Source organism: Kickxella alabastrina (assembly GCF_025024165.1).
Source record: "Kickxella alabastrina strain RSA 675 chromosome Unknown BX661scaffold_88, whole genome shotgun sequence".
Taxonomy (NCBI): Eukaryota; Fungi; Kickxellomycota; class Kickxellomycetes; order Kickxellales; family Kickxellaceae; genus Kickxella; species Kickxella alabastrina.
Genome location: NW_026251559.1, coordinates 1 through 25,151, shown reverse-complemented (window position 1 = coordinate 25,151; position 25,151 = coordinate 1). Strand labels below are relative to the sequence as shown.

The 25,151-nt window shown below is 39.3% G+C and overlaps 2 protein-coding genes and 4 non-coding genes across 6 annotated transcripts; 2 read left to right on the top strand and 4 right to left on the bottom strand.

The window, feature by feature from the left end:
* Nucleotides 1–483: 483 nt before the first annotated feature.
* On the bottom strand, nucleotides 484–556 carry BX661DRAFT_t165. The gene has a single exon. It is a non-coding gene; the product is annotated as a tRNA-His (tRNA).
* A 17,696-nt stretch (nucleotides 557–18,252) lies between these two features.
* On the top strand, nucleotides 18,253–18,325 carry BX661DRAFT_t166. The gene has a single exon. It is a non-coding gene; the product is annotated as a tRNA-Thr (tRNA).
* Nucleotides 18,326–18,375: 50 nt separating this feature from the next.
* BX661DRAFT_t164 lies at nucleotides 18,376–18,447 on the bottom strand. The gene has a single exon. It is a non-coding gene; the product is annotated as a tRNA-Pro (tRNA).
* A 1,801-nt stretch (nucleotides 18,448–20,248) lies between these two features.
* On the bottom strand, nucleotides 20,249–20,330 carry BX661DRAFT_t163. Its single transcript has one exon. It is a non-coding gene; the product is annotated as a tRNA-Ser (tRNA).
* Nucleotides 20,331–21,002: 672 nt separating this feature from the next.
* On the top strand, nucleotides 21,003–21,362 carry BX661DRAFT_201616 (uncharacterized protein; the record flags this gene model as incomplete). The annotated part of the gene is made up of 1 exon (XM_051538483.1): nucleotides 21,003–21,362. One exon carries the CDS (start codon nucleotides 21,003–21,005, stop codon nucleotides 21,360–21,362), a length of 360 nt encoding a protein of 119 aa, XP_051388474.1.
* A 3,519-nt stretch (nucleotides 21,363–24,881) lies between these two features.
* BX661DRAFT_128682 (class I glutamine amidotransferase-like protein) lies at nucleotides 24,882–25,118 on the bottom strand (the record flags this gene model as incomplete). Its single annotated transcript, XM_051532513.1, has 1 exon — nucleotides 24,882–25,118. A coding segment is annotated over one exon (237 nt), but the record flags the coding sequence as incomplete, so codon positions are not given.
* Nucleotides 25,119–25,151: the final 33 nt, after the last annotated feature.

Here is a 25,151-nt window from a genome sequence, read left to right as displayed (position 1 = left end):
TTGCCAAAAACGCTTCTACTTACGCTAAAAAACAATGCAAATGCACGAAATAACACCCACATATACAAAATAAAAAAACGTGTAGAGAAAAATTACAGAATTAGTACACCTTGTAAATTACTGCTCTGCTGTGCATCACTTCACGCACTCGTTCCTTCGACATCTCGATTCCACCACCCCCTAATTTACGTCCTCCGCCATGCTTAATCTAACTCCAGCCGCCATTTGTATGTCCTTGAATTGTTTGTCGTTGAGTCTGTAAAAGTATAAAAAATAAAGTAGGTAAAATTCACAAAATAAATGAAACCGAATCGAAAGTGCACAAAAATACAAACATGAAATTGAGAAAAAAGTAAAATAAAATGCAAGCTCACGCACTCCGCCTCATTCAAACACGTGTCATCATTGCATGGCCTGCCTTTTATTATTCACTCGTTCCACGTGAGCACAATTACAGTTAATAAATAGGCAAAAAAAATAATGTGCTGTTGCCTGGAATCGAACCAGGGTCACCACGGCCACAACGTGGAGTACTAACACACTATACTACAACAGCATGAAGCTGAAGCACTATTAAATAACCTAATAGTTGTCCTCTGATTACTCTTTGGCTAATACTAATTAGTATTGGATACTAATTATTTAATTTATTTATATTAGATGCGAGCACTTTAAATTTTACTTACTGTAAAGCAAGACGTTTAAAGTGTACCAGTTTTAGATTTAATTATGTTAATTACAAAATGTCTTTTTTGTTTGAACTGGCGCGAGCTAAGCTTGCGTCGCAACAAGACAGAAAAATAACATATTTAATAAACTTTTGATGTGATTTTAAAATATAAGCTCCTAAATCACAAAGGTATGTATATGTTAGATAAAAAAGGCTTGCAAAGTTTTGTTTGAATTATTTTTTTAAAAGCTGGAATAAACTGCATGACTAAATGTCTATAATTTAAAAATACATTGTTCTAATACAAGGAATTTAAAATTAAAGTATAGTTAATAGTGATATATATAATTGTAATATTTATTGTTAAATAAAATAATTATAATCACGTTTTTCCTGCAGTATGCGAATCAAACTTTTTAATGTAAGTTTTCAAAGTTTAACGCACTCATTATGATATGCGTTGGTATTCGTATCAGAATCCTGTTTAAAATTATTGGCGCTCTTTTTTAATTTCTCGCTGGGTATCCTGAAGTAGCCGTTTGTAATCATATCGCTCACTCTGGACAACTCCAACTTTTTTGCATATAATTTAAGAGCCTGCAGTGTGACCCGCTTTTTTCTGCCCAGTTTATTGAAAGCTGTACCGACTTTTTTTTAGCGATTCTATTGTAATATCATTCAATACCAGAATGACGGCGGAAAACACGACCAATATAAAAAATGGGGAAGAGGGGCTTTGTGGCGTTAACATTAGTTGGAAGAAAAGGATAAAAGTAAAAAAGTACTGAGATTGAATTAGACATACAGTGTAGAGGAAATTTGCGTTTGGCACATGTCTTTGCTGTTTTTATAAAAAAAATTTAACACGGGTTTTTTTCAAAATGTTTACTTCATCCTATTTTATCCCATCTCATTCTGTGGTGCCCAACACACATTTCAAGCCACTATCTTCCCTTTTCAAGAATCAAGATTGCCCTCATGGCCACTATACACATTTCTGTTATTGCTGGCTGACATCAAGGAACACCATGATGTTTACAACGCTGCCCACACAGCGCTGCCCCCTTTTTCAGTTTAGTAAGTAATTTTTAAGACTTGAATATATCGATTTAGACCCACATTTTTATAGAGCACGACACCAGATATTCCCAATTTTAAAATATATTTTGTTTATTGGTGTATCCTTGTATTTGAAATAATAAAGTAAAGCCACATTAATTATATAAAAATGGTAGAGTATACATACTTTTGTAAATTGGTTTGCTATTGGCTTTACAAAAACACCAGAAAAACTGGGCCATAAAAACGAAAACAACAATTGCAATTGCGCTATCTTTGGTGGCATCGTGCAATTCCAAGCCACATAAAGAAACTTAGTCATTCGATTAAAAGAAATTAAAAAAGTGGGTCCTAAGTTTATTTTGCTGATATTGGCTAGCTGTTTTGTTGATTTTTACTATATATAATTAGTAATTCCTAAATCTAGCCCTAGCTAACGTTAAATAAATATTTTATGCTCAGTAAGCCTTGCCACATGCACACAGGTAATATTGTGTGGCTATTCCCACGCCATTTTGGAATATCCACTGCATTGCAGCCAATGTGACTTTAGGTTAAAATAAAAAATTAAGCATGTTTAAACATTGTCCTCAAATTAAATTGCCAATGTATTACAAGCAACTTTTTAAAATAAATATTTGCATCTATGTTCGCCTTTGTCTTGATTTTCTGTGTTTCATTATTTTTAATAATGACTGGTGCACCGCAATGCATTTAGTTGCCAATCTCGTTTAACTGGAAATATGTCCATGATTTATTGCTTTTTAATATCTGTTACAAGGCGACATTGTGTGCATTAAATTGTATTGCATGTTCTAAGATTAATGCACAGACAATAAAAATAGGGAGGTTCTTTGTAATCAATCGTGAATCAACAACAGGAATTGAAAACAAAATTGTTGAAAAAATGTCAAAGCAGCAGCAACAGCAGCAGTTTTTTTTACGAAACGAGAACAAAACAGTACTTATTTTTCTTTTTCTTTTTCTTTGTTTTCTTTTCGGTCATGTATTACTATTTACTTTCACCCCATTTATTGATTATTTATTTTCTAACACAGTTAAGCATGCGCAAGCAACGACCTAATTCCAGAGACGCATGGTGCTCTGCTTTTGAGTTTCAGACATAAAATCACTTTTGTTAAAATCAAAGTGCCCTCCGGGACGCCCTCTTCCGGGACAACGGATACCCACAAGTATTCCCCAAGCATTGGCCGTGCGACAAACCAATCCCAATTAGTAACACGGCGGCACCAACGCGCGAGAGGCGCGTTCAATTTAACTTAACGCCCACGTTCAGTCCTGAATCCAGCAACAAAAGCTATGACAATAATGATACTGACAGCCAGCTCACAATCAGCCAAGAATTTAGAGCTGCGAGGTACATTGCCCAAAGCAACAACAATAATAACAGTAGCCAGACAGAGCCCAGCACCGCGGAAAAGGCAAGGGCAGATACCAACGAGTACGCAAAAAACTAATGGTCCAGCGAGTTCCCGACGACTGCCTGCGCGAGCTCTTGGAGCTGGGCACACTTAACCGCATGCTGGAAGTGTACAGGCGCGAAATCGGCCAAGTGGCTATTGACAGCTACCGTCCCTTCCGCAGCGCCTACTTCCACAGCGTTGTAATTAGCCATCTGGCAAAGGTCAATCATTAGAGTTTGCCGAAGCCGCTCAGGTCTGCGAGTCAGCCGTGGTTCTAAACAACGCCGCTACCTCAGCTCGGCTTTTTGGCGGAAGCACAATGGAAACACCCAGCTTGCTGTGTTTTTAAATATTGGCGCGGCGCACACAGGACAGCCGCTAATTCCAATCTTGGGTGGCAACGAGGCAGTGCAGAACCAGAAATTGTGGCAGGATGCTGACTTGGCTTGCATGGACTACGCAATGGCCGCCGGCCACCAGATTGCAAATCTCAAGCTGCGCGCAGTGCAAGGTTTTCTCGCGCGCCATATTGAAGCAAAATGTCTGATTCGGCCCATATACTACTACATGTACAAGCGCTACGCTGACACACAGAGCACCGAATTACCCGTGGTGGATGAGGGCATGCAGTTTCAAATATACAGCACGGTGCTCGAGGTCATGGAGCGCTCATACGGAAGAGTTTTGCCGCTGCCATACGTCATGTACACCACGCTGTTTGCCATAGCCTGGACCAACGAGCAAATAGTCAACGGTATTGTCAAAACTGGTGGCTTGCCAACAGACGTTTGCTTATCCGTGCGTTTTGAGCCATCAGGAGAAAATATACCTGCCAACGATGCTGCATTGCTGCCAAAACCGCTGGGAGCCAAGGATCTTTTAGAAATTATTGACTGGGATTTTGCCGCTGTCATTGGCCGTTTGCTTGCGCACCGGTACCATGGCTTGGATAAAAGCGAGGCGGCAATGCGAGCCAAGCTTGGAGCGCTAGCGTTTGGAGTGGACACATCGCAGGACCAGCCGTATCCGCCCATTCTTCCACTGCAAGACATGCAATTTCACCAGTTTGTCCACCACTATGTGTCGATGATTTACACCAAGTGGCCCCATGGCTTTGTCTATATGGTCATTGATGAGGCTGTGTGTGCTTACAATGTTATTATCCAGTCCATCCGCGACCAACCGACCAGGGACACCAAGTAATTTGATTGTTTTATATTGTTTTACTGCGTTACGACAATAAAATCATTAACTAATAATATGTACGTGTGCACTATTCATTTTTTACATAATTGTATCTGTGCTCGCTGAGCCAGTCAGATACTCTTTCGAGAGTCCAGTGGTGCCGACCAAAAAATCAATGAAATATGAAATCCGCAGATAAAAAGAAACCATTTGTATGCTCCCGCAATCCACAGCGCTATCGACCAGCGATATCATACTGTTCAATGCGGTCAGCTTCAGCATGCCGCCGTCGTTGACCACAATAGCCGTGCCAGAGTCGCCGCTGCAAATGCTGCGACCGGGACTATTGTCGCCCAAGGAGCAAATCACTGGGCCATCAGAAGTCAGCGAGGATTTGTTTCCTCCATTACAGTTACCAACGCTGGTGATCAAGCCACGCAACTCCGTTCGGTCGATACTTTCAGACTCAGCCTTCCCCCAGCCCATTGCCAGCATGGGCTGCCCCACTACCAATGGTTTGTTGTATATAACTGCGCGCTGAGTGCTGATGTCAAATGTAAGCTCTGGTACTTCCACAACCGCAATATCGTAGTCCATGTCCAGAGAGCCTTTCACAAGCGACCTCGGATGCAATGTCACTTTTTTCGCGTGCACATACGCTTGGTTGTCTTTGTCCGTGGATTGGTGCCCAATGGTGATATCGGCGGTTGGACCATTTTTGCCCGGCGGAATAACGCAGTGGGCTGCTGTTACTATGTGCCGCGGAGATATGATTGTGCCGCCGCACATACCTGATACTTTTCCAATTTGGGTGCTTAGTGATACGACAAATGGAGCCATACTGCTCGGCACGACAAATCCTCCGTAGATGCGTTTGGAAAGATTGTTCATTGGAATTGCCAGGCCAGCTGCGCATCCCAGGATAAAAAACATTACTGCTATAACTAATACTATTTTTAAGAATGAGCCGTTGCGTGTATACATTGTTGGTAAATAAATAATATGGATAATGAAATAATGAAATGATGATGCAAAAAATTCAAAGATGTTTATATGATAAACATGTCTTTTTTGTTGTTGTTGCGGGAGCCATATGTCTGTATTTTATAGTCTGAGTGCAATGGCAGCCACTGTAATTATTCACTTGTGATATGCGCTTGCAAAAAAGACAAACATGTTATTTCTTTGACAATACGATTTGAGATTTAGAAAGGAAAAAAGGAATAAAATAAAAAAAGCCGAATGCGGAAAAATGAATAACATGTATAAAAAGAAAGGCAATTGGTTTTTCTTTTACACATTGACAAAGAATGAAGGGGAAAAGGGAGCAACTTTTCAAGCCAAAGAAAAGCACTACATCTTTGGCATTCTGCACATGGTCCATAATAATAAAATATAATAAACATAATGGTGATGGCAATCCATCATGTGTGGGGGTCCAATGTTGTCAGGCATTGCTGCCACTATGGTTTCTCTGAATTCCAACACAAAATGCACTCAATGCTATTGTCAATGAGCGTGGGGGCACTCTCAAGCTGATATGCAGCAAGCTGCGGCCTCACAAAGATTAAACGGCTTGACACTCAGCTACTGACCCTATGGGGAGGTCTAAGCTTGTAAAGTTGCTTTGGGCGCGCGCTTCCAGGAAGACATAAACTCAATCAAGCTGTGGGGTCCCATTTGAGAGCATCTGGTTGGGATAAAAAAGATGCTGTCGCAGTCTGTAGACCGACTTGGACTTGTAATATTTTGGGGATCAATTTGGATGATATAAAAAGCACTCTACAATACGATAAAAACAATTTTTGGCACACAGCCAGTGTGCCAAGTACACGGCGTTCTCAAATGTCATGGATTATTTTATTTGCACAATTCCAAGCATGCTTATTCGCACTTGGCTAATTTTGAAATTTAGCCAAAGTAGGCTCAACGAAAAAACAAAGCAAATTTCGGTTTATTTTATAATAATATCAATCTTTATTTGATATTAATAGCATTTTAAGAAATATGATTTTTGTTTGTTGTTGTTTTTCGGGTTGCTTGCTTATTTTTGGGCGGTTATACCGGTGGCTTCAATATTGCGTTGCCAGAAAAATACAGTCGTAATTTGTGACCGCAGATAATTGCCCAACGATATGGCCTACCGTTGAGATACGGTAATATTAAGAGAAAACACCCGACAAATGTTGGGTTTTTTTACTGAAAATTGTTTTTCTAGATGCTTTTTTTTATGACCAAAGTGGTCAGTAATAAAAACAGTAAAGTATTTGCGGCAAGCAAGCTTAGCGAACAAGCAAACACTTTGTTTTTGTATAATTATTGTCCATTATAAATATCATTCAGAAAGTGAAAAATGGGGAGGGAGAAGATAGTGTCCTTTTTATTATTAAAAAATGCAAGAAATAAAAGGTTGGAAGGAGAAAGTAAAAAAGAAGAGGTGACAATGCCAAGTCCAAATCAAAAACAAAACGTTGAGAAAAACACAAATAAATAGGGCGGCACAAGTATTGCGAGAGAGAAAACGCCGCCAAACGACTAATGAAATGAGATCAACTCTACAACATATCGTCGTTGCGACTACCCAAAAGAAAAAATATGCCGCCAAATGTTGGTGCTTCAAATGCGCGCTTGAGAAGTGAAGGGGGAGCGTGTCCAAGGCAATAGGCACCTTCGTCCTTTTAGAGAGTACTAAAAAATCCGAGACCCATCAAATTCGCCCAAAAAAGACGCATCAAAATCCAAAAAACGAGGGAGCTTTCAGATCAACGCAAAGTCCTGGGTCCAGTAAAGGTTATTCTCGCCAAAACCAACAGCGTTGTAGTTACCGATCATGTTAGCATAGTGGCCTTGGCTATTCACCCATCCCTGGACAACTGCTGTGACGTCCTTATAGTTGTAAGCAACGTTCTCGGCAACGCCCCTCCATTTGAGACCAACCTGGGTGCAGCGCTGGCCGAGACTACCGGCAGAGTTCGCATGGGTCATCTTGCGGATCTGGCTCTGGTAGTTGGACTGGCCCTGCGCCATAGTGTTCAGTCCATTGTTAAGCTGCAGTGGGGCCTTGCCGACCTTGGAGCGGACAGCGTTGACCTGGTTAAGCATCTCGTACTGCCAGCTGGGTGCCGAAGCAGGCACGCTGGTGTAGACGGGCGCTGGGGATGTACTGTACACAGGCTGCTCCTGAACAGTCGTGTATGCGGGCTCCTGGGTGCTGTAGTTGACGTTGTTGTCCTTGATGTACTTGGTCACTGTGACCGTGACCGTCTGTGGCTGGGCCTGAGGAATGGTGGGCGCTTGGTAGTTGGTGTTGACCTCGTTATAGTCGCGACGAGCCAGCGTATCAGCCATGGGGAGGGCGCTGACAAACGAGCTCAGCAGAGTAGCCACAAAAACCAAAGTGGAAGAAATTTGAACCATTGTTTGTAAATAAATGGAATATGAGGGTATATGAACAAAGAGAATGGATGGAGAATGTGGGATAGTGAAACGAAAAATGTTTTTTCTTTCTTCAAACAAAGCGTTTTTAGTATCGAAAAGAAGTGGAAGGGAGAACTTGCTAATAAAGAACGAGTAATGGCTTTGAAAAATTCTGGTCAACAGAATAAAATGGGCCAACAAGTTGAGTGGATAACTAAGAATTAGGAAGGGGGACAAGAATGAATGAAAGAAAGAAAAGGTGGGGAGGTGTGTGAGGAACGAGTGAGCTGAAGAACAAAAAATAAGAAAAAAGTGAAGGCTCAGGGAAAAAGTTTTGGACCTTTATATAAAAATTCAACGAGCGCAATGTTTCTGGCAACAGAGAAAAATAATAGGAGGCACTGTGGTCAGTCAAACGGATTCTGCACTTTGGGCTGAAATGCCGGATTTGTTTGTTTTTGGGAAAAAGAGCGAAAACGGATGCGGTCTGCTTGTTCAAGAAAGAAAATACAAAAGGGAGGGAGCTAGCGAGCGTTGGGAATGAATTGTGAGCAAAATGGTTTTATTTTCCGCACTCTGGGCCCGCGTGAGTGATTGTCCTTCAGTCAGTGAGAGTGTAGTCTGGTAGTGAAAGTGGGTTGAGAGAAAATGATTTGATGCTATTTTATGTCACTCGATTGCTTTTGCTTGCTTGCTTGCTCGGCTTTTTTATTTTTCGTGCGCAGTAAATGATCCTTTTATGTGCTTTTTTGTGAAAATCTTGCTTGTCCCTCTTTTTTATTCATCAAGCATAAAGGAAATAAAAAATAATGAATAAAGAATATGCCGGGTATAGCGCGGAAAAAACAATACAATATTCCTTTCGTTTTTATTCTGCTTCTCACGAGGAATACGATTCCGGCTGAGCGTATCAACGCTGTCCCGGACAATAAATTGGAAAGCAAAAGTAAACCAAACCAAACAAAATAAAAAACAAAAAACATGAGGGTATTCTTTCCCCCTTTTTGTGCTGCTGCGCCTCCTTTTCACATAATGCTGTTTGTGTATTGGTTCATACAAATACAATCCAGCGCATGGTGCATATCACGATTGGCATAATCCAAAAACAGATTAATAAATGAATTGGCGCAGATGTTGTAGTGTTTGATTGCTATTACCACTGTGACTAGTTTATATTCTCTACGCTATTTTGTTAATATGACATGCTTGGAAGTATCCAATGACTCGCATCAGTGATTGTGATTGTGACAGCGGCAAGCAAAGCGTGCATTGAAATAAGGCAGACTGTGAGCGGCAGATAAAAAATCATTTTGGGCGTTAAAAAAAATAAAGCCAGATCGCTTTTGGGTGAGTATTGAGTTTTTAGAGAGGTTGGTCTGCTGATTCACTGGCCCAGCAGGCCTCCTATCTGCAATAAGAAACTCAATGAGTGAATTTTTTGCTTGTGTTGGGATTCTCGGGGCGGGGGTCGATGAAACTGAGCACAACCTGTTTTCTTTCCTTGGGAGGGCAATTGAAGGCAAAAGGAAAATCTTTGCTTTTCATTTATTTCTCTCTTTTTTGTATTCTTTTGAGCAAACCCGGACACAATATTAATTGGAGATTTACGTGCTTTCTCTTATTTTAGGGAGAGCTGCATGCATATTTCTCTCTCACCCGCTCTCTCACCTCACCTTATTATCACCCCCAACCCTGGCCAGCATGTCGTCCTATCTGCATGTTTCTGCTTGTTTTTCTGCTTGAAATACCATCTCATTATTCTCTCCTTCTCACTCGGTCTGTTTTTATAACAATAGGGGTTTCTGCTTGTACTTCCGAGTTATTTTTCGGTTCAAGTGGTAAAAACAATATGGTTTTACTACTTCTGCCTCTAAAAAAGGAAAGAAAGAAAAATATTTGATGTCATAAATCAAAAACAAACAACATTGAAAAATGGGCCAGTTATCCGAGCACTATATCTGTAAGTTTCTGTCTGAGTAATAAAAATAATGCATGCAAAAAAGAAAAATACCGCACATTGATGAATTTATATTTTTATTATGCTGTTATTGTTGTTTAATCGAAGAAAAATATGACCGAACCGGTCCGGTTCTTTGATCAACCAGATCACAACACCCAATATTGGACAACAATGCTAAACTAAAGAAGTGCAATACGCTCAATATGTGCATTTTAACATTTTGTTTTTTTGCTCTCGGTGTCAGCATGGAACAATATTCACCACACTATTTTTGAGCTGCACATTCGGATATATAAATATAAATACATTACAATGTGCCAATTTATTTGGTTAATTTCCTTGTTTTTTCCACCAGTTAAAGATTTGTAATTGCCTCTGCTTTTTTTATTTGCGACATACGAGAAAGAAACCGAGTCAATTCATTATTGGTTTAAAAATTTCACTCGTTTTGCATACGCATTGGTCCCGCATCCAAACCCGAGTCCAAACCCAAACCCAAACCCAAAAAGCCATTGGTCTGCAAAATAGTCCGGAACCGCGTCAACGCATACCACCGCTGCCACGCGGTACTCACCAGCGCCAGAACCAACGCAACCGCCTGCAACACCATAGCCCTGGGCTCCGCATAATACCACGCATCCAACCCCAAGTGTGTAAAAACAGACAAATGGCTTAGATACCCGGTGTGCGCAAAGCAATCGACGCCGAGCACAAAAAGGTACGCGCCCAGAATTGCCGAACACATGGCAAACGACTGCGACGGCACCCATGCCATTGATACCGACATCAATAGTGCACAAATAATAATAAGCGCAGCGCTCCCCCCAGCACTGTGCACTAAACCCATGTCGCTCATCGCCAGAATGTAGAACCCAAGGCTGGTTCCAGAAACAGCGCCAAGGCAAATATTCCCTGCAACCGTCCACAATGACGACAACCTCTGCAATGAGACAGCTTTGGCCGTATTATATGTAGCCAGCATCATTGCCACCCCCTGTAACATGCTGATTACTACGTAGAGCGCTCTGCGAGCTTCGTTGTTGTGCGCGGTTGGTCGTATTTTTTGACACGCCAAGTATACGAGTGCAAACCACATCAGGTATACGCTTGCGCCCAATGCCAGTTTCTTGTGCGTGTGAGCCGTGCTCATGAAGAACGTGCCAAGGAAAAGCATTTGGACACCAACCATGCCCTGATCGGCATGCACTGTGCTTTTTTTAAATGTGTTTGTATACGGCATTCAGATAGAACAAGTTTGTATTAATTTAATGGGCAAAATAAGTTAAAGAATGGATAAAAAAGAATAACAAAGACATACAACATTGTTTAAAATATAAAAAAGGTATGCTTAGTTGGCGTCTGGCGCTTGGCACTGTTGTTTATAGATGTGAGTTGTCTTATTAGTAGTTTTTATTATTGTTATTATTATTTGATTTACGAGACACTGTTTAAATAGCCGCTCACTTGTCGCACATCGTCATTTGTGAATGGTCATTAGCAACCAACATTCAGTTGGTATGCAATCTAAACGTACATTCATTAATCTCAAATTAATATACTATCACATTGTTTTTATATTTCACTAACAAAACCCTTACGCCCCTGATCTTGTAAACATATTTTTTAATATAGGCATGGACAATTTAGTATTGCTAGCAGCGACAGCCGCGTGTATATGTCTGTCACCTGCATATTCATTTATTTTTTTGTTCATTTTTGTAATAATTTTATTGTTGATGTCTGTAAAAGTAATTTGCTTTTCTTTTATTTTCAGGTATTTAGCCAATTCAGTCTTTATATTCTTTAGTGTTTTATCTTCAAGATAAGTTTGCCAAAAATTTTCGGACACCGTGTGGTAGCTGAAGTCTATGTAAACGTACACTCTCCCTTTATGCCATACTTTTGGAACTGTGTGGTTGCTGCAGGACATGATTGGTAATTAATGTAAATAAAATAAATAAGTATATAGGAGTAATAAATAGGTATTAGTGTGAAAAACAAAGAAAATAATAGGCAATAATTGGCCTTGGGCGCGGCTTGCGCACTATTTATATGCTTTGGTTTTTGCAAGGGCTGTAGGTTTATTTTTTAAACTCAGCCATCTACCCACCCCTTATTATTTTTCTTATTTGCATTAACTATAGGCACACAATCAGAGGTCACCACGCCAGTGGCCAAGGTTGTAGCAGAAATAAGACAGGTGAATTAAAGGGTGCGCCAATCACATACTTTCTTTAACATGCCATTTTTTAAAGAAAAAAATAAGCGCAGCCATCACTCTTTTTTCTTCTCATACAATTCCTACTTCAATGCTACATCAACAAAGCTCGCACTCAACTGCGGTCATGTGTATTGTTTTACTCTGTTTTTCTTCTTTAGATGCTGACTGTAACTGTTTTTAAAGCCAGAAATCAGCTGGCTGACTGGCTGGCTGTATCAACCTTACAACCAAGTTAATTTTGCTCAACTGTTGGAATAGAATTAGCAAATGCATTATGCGCGAGAAATTATATTTTTAAAAAACAACTGATCAAATTACTCAGTTTTTTGCTTTAATAAACAATTGGCATTGCCATAAAATATACAGGCCATATATTAACATTCATTTTTATATACGAACATAAACCTGTGTCCAGAAATAATTGCTAACACCAAATCCAGTAATGGTATAGTTACCTATCACATTTTCATAATGTCCCTTGCTATTCTTCCAAGCGGTAACAACCGAGGTAACGTCTCTTTGACCCCCAGCAGCGTTTTCCGCAATGCCCCACCATTTGTCACCAGCCCGGGTGCATCGCTCGCCAAGCGTACTCGTGGGATTACTATGAGTGACCTGTTTAATTTGGTTTTGGTAGTCTGCCTGATCTTGTGCCACGATATTAAGACGAATATCCAGTTTTACCGCCGCCTTGCCTGCTTTGGCGCGGATAATATTGACCTGGTTGAGCATCTCAATGTACCAGTCGACCAAATCCAAAGGAGTCACCGTGCTCACCGGTGCCACATAAGTTGTGGATGCGGTTGCAATAATGCTGCTGCTGGCCGTGGTGGCGGGGACGGTGGGTTGCTGGTCTGAGTTACTGGATGTGTATTTTTTGAGAAACGTCAGTTCTGTTGTAATTATGGCCACCTGGGATTGTGTTTGAATTATATGCCTGTGATTGTAATTGTGATGAGCCAGCGAATCGACTGTAGAAACCGCGGCCACTAAAGTGGTCAGCAAAATAAAAGCAAATAAAAGCATCGATAGTAAGCGGGCCATTGATATAGATTTTACAAATGTACAAAATATGTAAGTAAAAATATAAAGCAATAATAACTAAAACCCCAAAAACAACATTCCTGGGCCAACAGACAAAAATATAATTTGTCTGGCGGAACCAAAAGCAAAAAAACTGAAATGCAAATTAATGTAAGCGTGGGCCTTGATAGCAAAAGGAATAAATGTAAAAATGTTGAAGTCGACCAATAAAACCCTATAAAAAAGCAATTGGCAATAAAAACTTGACAGCTTTCTTTTTACAAAACACAAGGCAGATAAAGTAGCTGTTAAAAATAATTGACAAGCAAATGAAAAGCAAAATTCGTGTCTTTGTTCATTTTCTGCTTGTAATTATAAAGTTAATTCAAAACGTTGCTTGATTTGCAGAGGTCAATGGTTAATCAAATTCACCACTGTGAATTTTAATATTTCAACATACACATCCTTGCGCGCGCTGTCAGTATATATTAATATTATTGAACCTCAAGTTGAAAATATAAAAATACAAGCGTTGTTCTATTTTTTAGATCAACGCAAATGTTTGAGTCCAGTAGATATCGTTGATAGCAAAACCAACAATATTGTAGTTTCCAACTATGTTAGTATAATGGCCGGCGCTATTCTTCCAAGCGGTAACAACCGAAGTGACATCCTTCTGTCCCGCAGCAACGTTCTCAGCAACACCCCACCACTTGACACCAACCTGGGTGCAGCGCTGGGTAAGAGCGCCGGAAACATTATCGTGTGTCATCTTTTTAATCTGGAACTGGTAATCGGACTGTTTCTGTGCCATGAGAACCATACGGTTGTCAAGCACCAGAGCAGTTTTGCCAGCTTTGGCGCGAATGGCATTGACTTGGCTGAGCATCTTGGTGCACCAGTCGGCCGGAGCGGAAGGTGTCTTCGTGCTCTCTGGGGCTGCGGAAGTCGTAGATGTGGTTGCAATGATGGTGGTTGCGGAGGTGGCCGGTTTAATGGAAGTTGTGGTTGGCTTAATGGCGGTTGTGACGTACTTAATAGAATATGTGGTTGGCATAATAAAAGATGTAATTGGCTTAATGGTGGTTGTTGTCTTTTTGGTAGAAGTTATGGTCAACTTGATGGAAGTTGCAATTGCGTGTCTCTGAGGCCGGGCCGGTGCCTGATAACGGTTTACAGGGCTATATGCGCGACGAGCCGGAATATCCTTCACAGGAGCAGTACTAACAAAGGAGATTAGCATGGCAGCGGCGAAGACAAGAATAGATATGATCTGGACCATCGTAAAAAGTAAAAATATTTAAAAAAAATGGGTGAGCTGGGTAATGAGTAGTAAAATCCTGTAACAAGCAAAAGCAAATAATCTGATCAACAGAAAACGCCAAAAATAGTTGTAAGAGTGTAATAAGGAGACAAAAGTATAAAGGGGAACAAATAAGCTAAATAACAAAATAGCATGTTTTTGAGTACGGCTATCTGGCCTTTTAAATACATGAACCAGAATAAGCATGCTTCAGTCTGCGTCAGAAAAGTATTGTACCCTACAAAAATGGCTGCCAAAAAAATCTACAAATTCCCGCGTGTTTACATTTAGAAACCAATGATATTTGGTTTTGGTGCGCTGCTCAATATTTAAAGTGTCTTTATTTATTGTTAACCACACGAACAGAACCAAGGAGAGCGAGATGGAATATGATTGGCAACACCCATGACGTTCGATTGATGTCATTTTTTAAAAGCGTGTAAACACAAAAGGATGTACAATATGTTTCAGTTGTTCTGAGCAGCAGCAAACTTTCATATCGAAATATCTGTCAAAAGGTAAGAAAATAAAAACAAATTCAAATGCATATCTTAGCAACCATTTTATTAAATAAAAAGCATGACGCACGCTTTTAAACCTACGTGCTGGCAATGTTTTGATTAAAATCACAAAAATGCATTTGCACCTGCACATGGCCTTGGCTGATAGCTACATATATCGTAAAAATTACTATATCCATTTATTTTATAAAGAAAAAACAAAGCTACATGTTATTTTGGTTTTGCGACATATTCAGATGTGGCAAACGACCACTTGTTTTGTCATCGTTTTACCAATTTACCAGCAAACAAGTTTGCAAGTTCGCTGTTTCTGCAACTATGCACTCTGCTGTCTTGACACTTGCAGCATATTTTTTAGAAAAGGGCTTTTACAAAAGCAATATGTTTTTGTATTTTGGTTTCCAATACTCCGCATGATTACCTTTGTTATTGTAAAACAAAATATTGTCGTTTTTATTTAGCTACCGTAAAAAATACAAAGCTTACGGTCCGCACTTTTATTTTATGGCACTTCTCCAACATTAATCATGACGACAATGAATACCGTTGACATTAAGCTTCCATGGTGAGTACTGTAAGCCAAATCAACTTGTATTTATTAATATGCCAGGTGTTGATTGGTTGAGCCAATGACGATCAGCGCCCTTGTAAATAATTATAAAGGCGCACAATCACAACAATTATTGTTGTGATTGTGGTGCCCAACACACATTCCAAGTCACTATTTTCCTTTTCAAGCATCAAGATCACCCTCATGTCTGCTATACACATTTCTGTTATTGCTGGCCAACATTAAGGGAAAACATTATATTCACAGCGCTGCCCCCTTTTGTAGTTCCTTAAGCAATTATTGGTACATAAAAATATATTAGTTTAGACCCACATTTTTCTAGAGCGTTACAGTGATTCCCTCTCTCTTTTCTGGACTAGACATTTGGGAGATAATAAATAGACATATTTTTATAGAATTATCTATTGACTTAAACCAGGCCTAGTAATAGTAATTCATTTTACATTTCATTTGAAACAAAAAATGCAAGCTCTGCCTATTTTGATGGGAATAGATAAATTACTCACCTCAATCCTGTAGTGCTGTATATTAAAGTAGCTAACTGAAAAATTATTTTTCTGTTCACCTTTTATTGAGGTGCAATTTAAAAAAGAGGTTGAATGTCTTTGTACACATTTTTACCAAAGGATTGGTAACTTTAAAAAACAAACAACTGGCTGGTTCATTTACACTGTCGGCCACGCTTATAAACTAAAATTGACACTATTGCAAGTGGTTAGAAAGCAATGTTGCATATGGGTACAGGCAACTCAGTGTATGACAAAATTAGGAATAAAAACGAATGTGACACATAAAATTATAGCTTGGACCTCACATGCAATATTCTTGAGTGCTCAGATTGCCAGAAACATATGGTGAATGATATTTGCTTTATATTTAATAAACTAAATTACTCTACCAGTATAATGTCATGCAAAACCAGTATATTAAGTTCCCTGTCAGCACCACAGCACTTTGATATGACTGTTGGTTCAAATACATTGTTTACTTGCTGCAATGCCTGAGTGTGGGTGTAAGGGATAAAATTGAACTAATTAATGTTAAAAGACATCTGATATAAAAATGAAAAAAGCAGCGCTGTGTGGGCGGCGCTGTAAAGGTCTTTATTGACACTTGATGTGAGTCAGCAATATCAAAAATGGATATTGCGGCAATAATGTCTTTCTTGACGGTGTTCATATTTAAAGACAGGAGGAAAATTTTGAAATGTGGCCCGGGCACCACACCTGCCACCCATGTACCAGAGTCACCTCTATGAAGTATTTTTAAATGAATCAATTTCCAAACTGACAAAAAAGTCCTATCGTACCTATATTAAATAGGCCTTTGTGTTTCACAGTAACATACAAATTGTGACATCAGAAATAGGGGCTGAGTCACGTGACAGCGCAGACGCGTGAAATATGTTTATGATATTTCATGCGCACAGCGAATTCCAAATAGTGAGCTCTTTAGCTCTTTTTGTAGTCTCTTTTAAGTAATATTTATTATAACCAGCTTTATTTGCATTACACAAATGATTGTTGTCAGAATACTTTGCAAAAATGTCAGCATCGTCCACCTCTTTGTCGTCTCTGTTCCTAATCATAATGTCTGCATGCTTGTAGCTGCTCACATTGCTTAAAGTTTTTTTTTCAAAAACTCAACGCCTTTGTATTATGAGACAGGCATCCTATCGTGTTTTGATTTGTTTTTAGAGTATTCCAAAACGAAGTGGACATTAACATTATTTGCAGGAACTGGAATTCCTGTGTATTTGCACGAACAGACCATAGTTTAAAAGTGATAAAAAAGTGTAGAAGTTAATATATTTATAAAGTATTAACTGAGAAAAAGAAAGGAATAGAATAATGAGGTGCCAAAATAATAAATGCCTAACTGCCACTCATTTAAAATTTTGCATATTTGAAATTCAATGGCCAAGTGAGCCCCTTTTATCCATAACAAGTTACCACATTTTTACATTTTTATACAAATAATAAATGAGTATTGGCAAATATATTAAAAAAACCCTGCAAATTGTGGCACTGTAGAAAGATGGTGGGAATATTTGCCAACTAATTGAATGACTAGTTAGCTTTTTAAATAAAATAATTTGGTTTTCTGACAACCCAAGTTGGCTCACAAACTGGCATCAAATAAACGAGTGCCAGAATGACATAAACCAGATACAGCAGGTATTTTAATAAATGAGTTTAACATGTTTAGTACAAATTAGTCATGACGACCATGTAAGCTCAGCTGAGTTGAGAGCTTGTGTGATACAAGAAATTGCGGCTTGTCTCCAGCGATTGATTAATGAATCAATCGCTAGTTAATTCCCTACTTGGATATGTGGGAATTCATACGCACGCATAAATACCAATGAATATGAACAGTGGAGGCTGTTCATCCCTTAGCTTTCTTTTAGTTCATTTATTCAATATTTATTTATTTATAACACAACAGCTTGTGAGCCAAGTCGATGCTGAGCAAGCAGGCATTAATACAGCAGCGGCTAGGATTCTATGGCTGCCTATAAAATGGTAGCAGGAAGGGCTCAATAGGAGGTTTCCTCAGCTTTTGTTTTAATAAAGACTTATTAGACTCATCGTTTTTGGCGATTACTACAATCTTTGCCATCACAATGTGTCAGCCTAAGAATGCAATGTGTTTAAGCAGACATATGTATCAATGTAAAGCAGCTGGTGGCTACAACTATGCAACATGCAAATTTAAAAATTAGTGCTATTTATGAATAGCGCTGCGCCTTAGAACAATGGCCATAGAGTGAATATTACAAACAACTATTTGTAAAGCAGCATATGCATTAGCACAAAGTTTAAAGCTTATATATATTTGTATATAATTTAATCTATGGAGTTGTGGCTTAGCAATAAGCACTTGGCTTGAAAACAAGCCTTCTTGGCTCAGATGGCAGAGCGTCTGCCTAGTAAGCAGAAGGTCACCAGTTCGATTCTGGTAGAAGGCATACATTTTGCCAAAAGTTTAGTTGTTGCATAGTAAAATTTTTGCAAAAATGGGCTCAGCCGGGACTTGAACCCGGGACCTCTCGCACCCTAAGCGAGAATCATACCGCTAGACCACTGAACCCTCTTGTCTCAATATAAACTTTTTAACGAGCTAATAAGTGACTTTCTAACCTTACTTTGATAGTTAAATAAATAAATGGTGTATATTAATAGTATATTATAATAAAAGTAATGCTTTAATTACCAAATTTCTACAGCTGTGGATGCAAACCTTTTCACTTTTATATTTTTGCTTAATAATAGCACACTTATTAGTAAAATACATGTTGAACTAAGTATTGGGCTAGCTTTTACTTTTACAACATTATTACATAGTCTGTATTTTTAAATATACTCAATTACCACAGGCTTATGCTACTGCCCGCACATTATATCATGGTTTGTCTCAAATATCTTTCTGCCTTGTATGTATTTTTGAGAGTATAGTAACTGACATTATATTTCTTGTTTTTTACTGTACCTACCCCGTTCAATTTGGTGCAAATGTTTTTCTTACGTTCCATTATTTACGTCAGATTGTGAGATGTATGCAAGCGCCCAACAATCAATATCATACAGTCATGCTATTATTTATATTTGTTATATTTTGAGCACGCAAAAAAATGTATTTAAATTTGGCGTGCGAGCTACTGTTATAGTAAGAGGGTGGTGTGAGGAGCACTAGTTGTCTAGTGTTAAAAGTTGGGGGTGATTTTATAAAAGGTTTTATTACTGATGTTTCTAAAGTACTACTAGGGCCGGCCTCATCTTATATATGTGCCCTGTCGCCTTTCTTGTGCACATTGTCCATTGTGCGCTCCGTTGGTGAGAACTGGATCTTCTGCGAGCAGACCGGTACCTTGGCAAGTCAATGTTGTGGTTTTCGTGCGTGTACGCTCATGCGTGTGCATTGCAAAATGGGGAGCATGTTTGGGCATCAATGTAATGCCTCCCTAATTTACGCCTGCGTTATCCAATTAGCGTCCTATCGATCAGCACGCAGGTGGAAACCTGTTTCGCGATTCTCGACCTCAACATCCACTTCCATATCTTCAGTCTGCGCAACACTACATTAAATGTGAAAATTTGGATTCCTGGATCAAATAACAAAAGCAAAATATATTTTCAACTAAACCATTAAAGCACATACACTACAACGCGTCACAAAAAATTGTAATTATAATTGTTATGCAGCCCGAGGATATATGTGACATCGCAATTGTGAAATTGCGATTGTTTGAAATTGTGATTGTTTACGATCGCAATTTCTATTTTCACTGTCGACAGTTTTGAATAGATAAGCGGAGCTCTTTAAGCTCCCTTATAGTGGATTTTTAATTGTAAATATATTTCATATAAACTATTCATATTACAATATAGAGGTAAACGCTGAGGGAAAAAAAATCATGAGACAGATTCCTGCCAACCTGCTGATATATTTGATACTGACCAAATTACAGGGGACTAAATCAGACGCCACTGTTGACATCCAGATACACTGTCTGTCTCAAAATAGACGCGCTGAGCGCACGAATACAGAGACGCCAATAATGCCATATCAGAGACTCGGGTTACATTCATAAGGACCAGCTCTCGCGAACGGGGCACACAACTGCCAGTGTGTGCCACAAAGACATTGAGACACATATATAAGATGGGGTCGGCGATAACAGCATTTTATAAACACTAGTAATAAAACACTTTATAATTTAATACCTATCCCTTTAACACTATTGTAATAGTGCTTCCCACACTCCCCTTTTACATAATAAAAATAAACATGATTTTTTAAGCAGCCAACATCGTGTCTACATGTATTTATATCAAATATTTTAACATAATAGAAAAATACAGTTTCTGAAAATTAAGGATTCAAAAAGTAACGTCAGCTACAGGATTTGAACCTGTGCGGGCAACGCCCAACAGATTTCGAGTCTGTCGCCTTAACCACTCGGCCAAACTGACTATAATGTTAAACTAACAAGCGCTAGCTAAAGTGTAGTTATTGTAAGAATAATATAGCATTGAGCGATTTTGGATGTTAATTGTAAAACTTTATGCATAGCAAACAAAAAAGATAACTATTTATTTATGTTGTTTTATACAGGTGTATACAGAGAGCTTGTTTGCTAATAACTTTATTATTTAAAAAGGTTAATGTATACATGCAAATAATCTTCAATGTTGTTGGCCAGCTATTCATTGTCGGCATAGCTGGGTACCATAGATATAAGTTTTGATTTAATTACCCATGTTTGGAAATTTTAGAAACAACTTCAAATTTTGTGCAAATCATCTATCACTCATGGATATTCCAGTAAACACATTTTATTGCATACTTTGTAATAATAAACAGGGTGACTGCTGGCAGATATATAATTTAGATATATCGCGCATGGTGTTATATCTTTGTCAGCTATCAGCTGGCTAATACGCATTTGACAGAAACACTCGGATGCCTTGCCTTTCAAATGTTTCATAGTTGTGCAAGCTCACCGCCCCCTTTTTTGTATAAAGCAAACAATAATTTCCTCAGAAAAAGCCAAACACAAACATTACAATTACAATTGTATTTACTACAGCCCATTTCAACAAGCACTATCGTTTTTATCTATTTATATACACGCATACAAAACAATGTTCAACTACTTTGCCACCGTCGCTGTCTTTGTCCTGAGTGCTGTTTCGACCGTCACTGCCCACGATGCCACTGCTGCAAATGGAAACACTGTCCAGAAGCCGCATAACTTTGCCAGGAGCAACATCGAGCATGGCCATGGTGATCACCACATAGCCAAGCGCTGCGGTGGCTGGGGTGTAGGCGGCGGCTGTGGCGGCTGGGGTGGTTTCCCCTTTGCGGCCAACACTGTCAACGCATTTGACCGCAACGCATATGCTGCCAACTGCTGCGACAACACTGTCTTTACCAACAACAAAAACGCAAATGTAGTCTGCGACAACGTGAATGTTCTCAATGCGGCCAACGTTATCGCTTGATTCATTGTTGAGCAACTGGTAAAAACTCCAAGATATAAAACAGCAGCAGCAGCACTATTTGAGCCGCTATGAACGGCCAGAATTACTATATATTTTATGATTTAGCAACTTTAAACTTTTATTTACAAAAACCAATAAATTTTATTCTTGGCTGCATCAAAATTAGCAAAATAAAATGTTACATTTAATGTGTCGGTTTATGCTAATAAGTTGCAATGGCTCAAATCCAAACTGTTTAAAATCATAACGTCTATTGTGACTGTTTTATTCGCAATAACATTCCTAAAAATAACAAACAAAACGCAAACAAATGATGTTCTTTGTTTAAAAAGCTATCACAAATCTAAGCACAGATTCAATTGGCCATTTTCAGCTGTGGCTAGTATAATTTGAAAGACATAAATGTTGCCAAAATATAACTCACACACGCACTTTGGTACTAGTCTAAATATATATACATTGGTTGTGCAAAGTACGCATAAAATGGCGCTGCTGTTTGTTTCTTATACGCTTTTCATACACATGCGTTTGCAGTTTTACAATACTGTTATAGTAAGAGGGGGGTGTGAGGAGCACTAGTTGTCTAGTGTTAAAAGTTAGGGGTGATTTTATAAAAGGTTTTATTACTGATGTTTCTAAAGTACTACTAGGGGCCGGCCTCATCTTATATATGTGCCCTGTCGCCTTTCTTGTGCACATTGTCCATTGTGCGCTCCGTTGGTGAGAACTGGATCTTCTGCGAGCAGACCGGTACCTTGGCAAGTCAATGTTGTGGTTTTCGTGCGTGTATGCTTATGCGTGTGCATTACAGAATGGGGAGCATGTTTGGGCATCAATGTAATGCCTCCCTAATTTACGCCTGCGTTATCCAATTAGCGTCCTATCGATCAGCGCGCAGGTGGAAACCTGTTTCGCGATTCTCGGCCTCAACATCCACTTCCATATCTTCAGTCTGCGCAACAATACCTAGTCACTTTAATATTAATCAGTTCACCAAGCTATTTTATTTTTTGGTGCACTGGCCCGAGAACGCATATTCAAGTATTTAAATAGATTACGTACTTTTCAAACCATTGATTGTGCAAATACTATGAAATGTCTAATCTCAGGAATCAGTTTTTAAAAACGTAATAATAAAAATTTACAGTCAAATGTTTATATTCTTACACAATGTGCGTCGTGTTATTGTCTTTTGCGTAATTTGATTTATAAAGCAAAATTAGTTGAACACATGCAAATATGTTATATCTAGTTTTTAATTAGCACCAGCTAAATAGCACAACACAACTCAAATAATAAACACATGCTTGTTGTATTCACACCCAGTTATTTTATTTTAAAAATTAATATTAGCCCAGGTAAATGATTTGTTTAATATCAAGCCAATATTTCAAAAGTAAAGTAAATTCATCAAATTCTAGGATGTATCAAAATATGTAAAGTAACATGTACGATGCAACATATATTCATAGTCATATATACCTTTTTTATACAGTATCAACTACAAATAATAATATTAAATGCAATACAAATGAGTATAAATAAGACAACCAGGACTATTAGTTCAACAATTTAAACATTACACCCAGTGTTCTACACCCTCTTGCCTCATACACTTACAAACACACACACACACACACGCACATACAATTATCACTTTTAAACATGCCTAACTTTGCTGTCACTTTTATTGCTGCTCTTGCTGGCGCTGTTGTTGTTATTGCTCCTGGCGCCACTGCCAGCCCGATTCTGCCGTTTGTTGGTGCTCCCGGATTTTATGGAGCTGGCTTTGTCGGACCATTGGCCACTGGCTTTGCCACTGGTGCTGCCATTGCCGGGACTGCTGGCTTTCCGTTTGTGAACAGCGCAGCAATTGCCACCGGCGCTGCTGTTGCCGGCACCGCTGGTTTCCCGTTTATCAGACGCGATCATTCCACTGGCGAGCATCTGGCCAAGCGCTGTGGCGGCGGCTGGGGCGGTTGCGGCGGAATTGGGTGTGGCCGGGGTGGCTTCCCATTTGCAGCCAACACCGTGAATGCATTTGACCGCGACTTTTACGCTGCCAATTTCAACGACAACACGCTCTTTGTCAATAACCAAAACGCAAATGTAGTCAGCGACAACGTGCATGCACTCAATACCGCCAACGTAATTGCTTGATTTGGCCAAATTCAGGGTGCCAAGAACAAACACTGCAAAACAAGAATAACATTGGCAACAGCAGCAGCGACAGAAAACTTTAAAGACATTTGACTGAATCAGGCATTATTATTTTATTGGTTGATTTGAAATATAAGTAATCTTTTTCACACTGTTTTGTACGTGGTCAAGTGTTGCTTACAAATAAAAACTGAATTTAAATATTCAGCTCATGGTTTACGTGTCGATACGGCAAAAGAAAAAACGTAAACGTAGCTTTAATTGCTCAACAAATTAATTTGTTGCTATTATATTTCGTAATTTTACGTGGTGCCAATAATAAAAAGAGACAGAAGACGGGCAGATGAATCAAAAAGAATGTGGATGAAACACACGTACAAGCAAATTTTGCATTGCATTCAACTATGTATTATTTAAAAAAGGGTTACAAAAATTATTTGTTAGACTGCAAGAAAGAAAGAAAGAAATAAAAATTTGAATATATAAAAGCGACAATGGGCGTCTCGTATTCCAAGAAACCATTATCCTCACATCGCTGCTCATTCAGTTTACACTTGCCACTTTAGATTAAATACCAACCACATCAACAAAAAACACAATAAACATGCCTTGCTTTGTCGCTACTATCACCGTTCTTGCTGCTATTGCTGCCTTTATCGCGCCCGCTGCCAATGCCAGCCCTGTTTCTGCCGGCTATCAGCCCACCAAAAACATTTGCGACAATGGCAAATATTACAACAATGCTCGTCCTTACGGCGCAGAATACAACACCCACGCCTATCCCTACGGCGGAGCAAACAATGCGTACAGCAACTACGGTGGTGCCAATAACTATGGAAATGTTGGCAACTACGGTGGCGTTGGCACCTATGGGGGTGTTGGCAGCTACGGAAGCTACGGATCAGGCTTTCCATTTGCGCTCAGCACAGTCAACAAGCTTGACAGCGACTCGTTTGCTGCCAATTACAAGGACAACACAGTTTACGCCAACAACAAGGACGCCAGCGTAAGCAAGGACCAGGTCAGCAAGTTTGACAGCGTCAATGTCATTGCTTGATTGATTGATTGATTGGTATTTTTTGATTATCATCCATATCCCATATTCATCTTTATAGACATATACTTAGACAACTATAGATAGACGCAGAATAAATTGAATTAATAAAATTTTTTTTTTGAAAAACCAAATGAAAAAATAAGAATGGCAATAAGAAAATACGTTGATTTGCACTATTTATTATTATGATCATTACTATTATTATTTTTTATTTAAGCAGACGCCTGGACAGGGGCGGCCTGATGCTGTTTCTGTGTGACAACCAAGTCATCAACAACCGCCTGGACGCCCGCAGCCTTTGCCTCCCTAACCTGATCAACAAACTCCTTAAACAAATAAGCGGTATCCAGGGGTCCTCCCTTCGCCTCGGGGTGGAACTGAACCGACCTAAAAGGCATATCCACATGTCTAATACCCTCATTCGAGCCATCATTGGCATTGACATAGTATCTGTCCCAACCCTGGGGCATACGGGAGTCATCCAGGGCATATCCGTGGTTCTGCGAGGTAATCACGCATTTGCCATTGGTGAGGTCGACAGCGGGCTGGTTATGGCCACGGTTACCGAAACG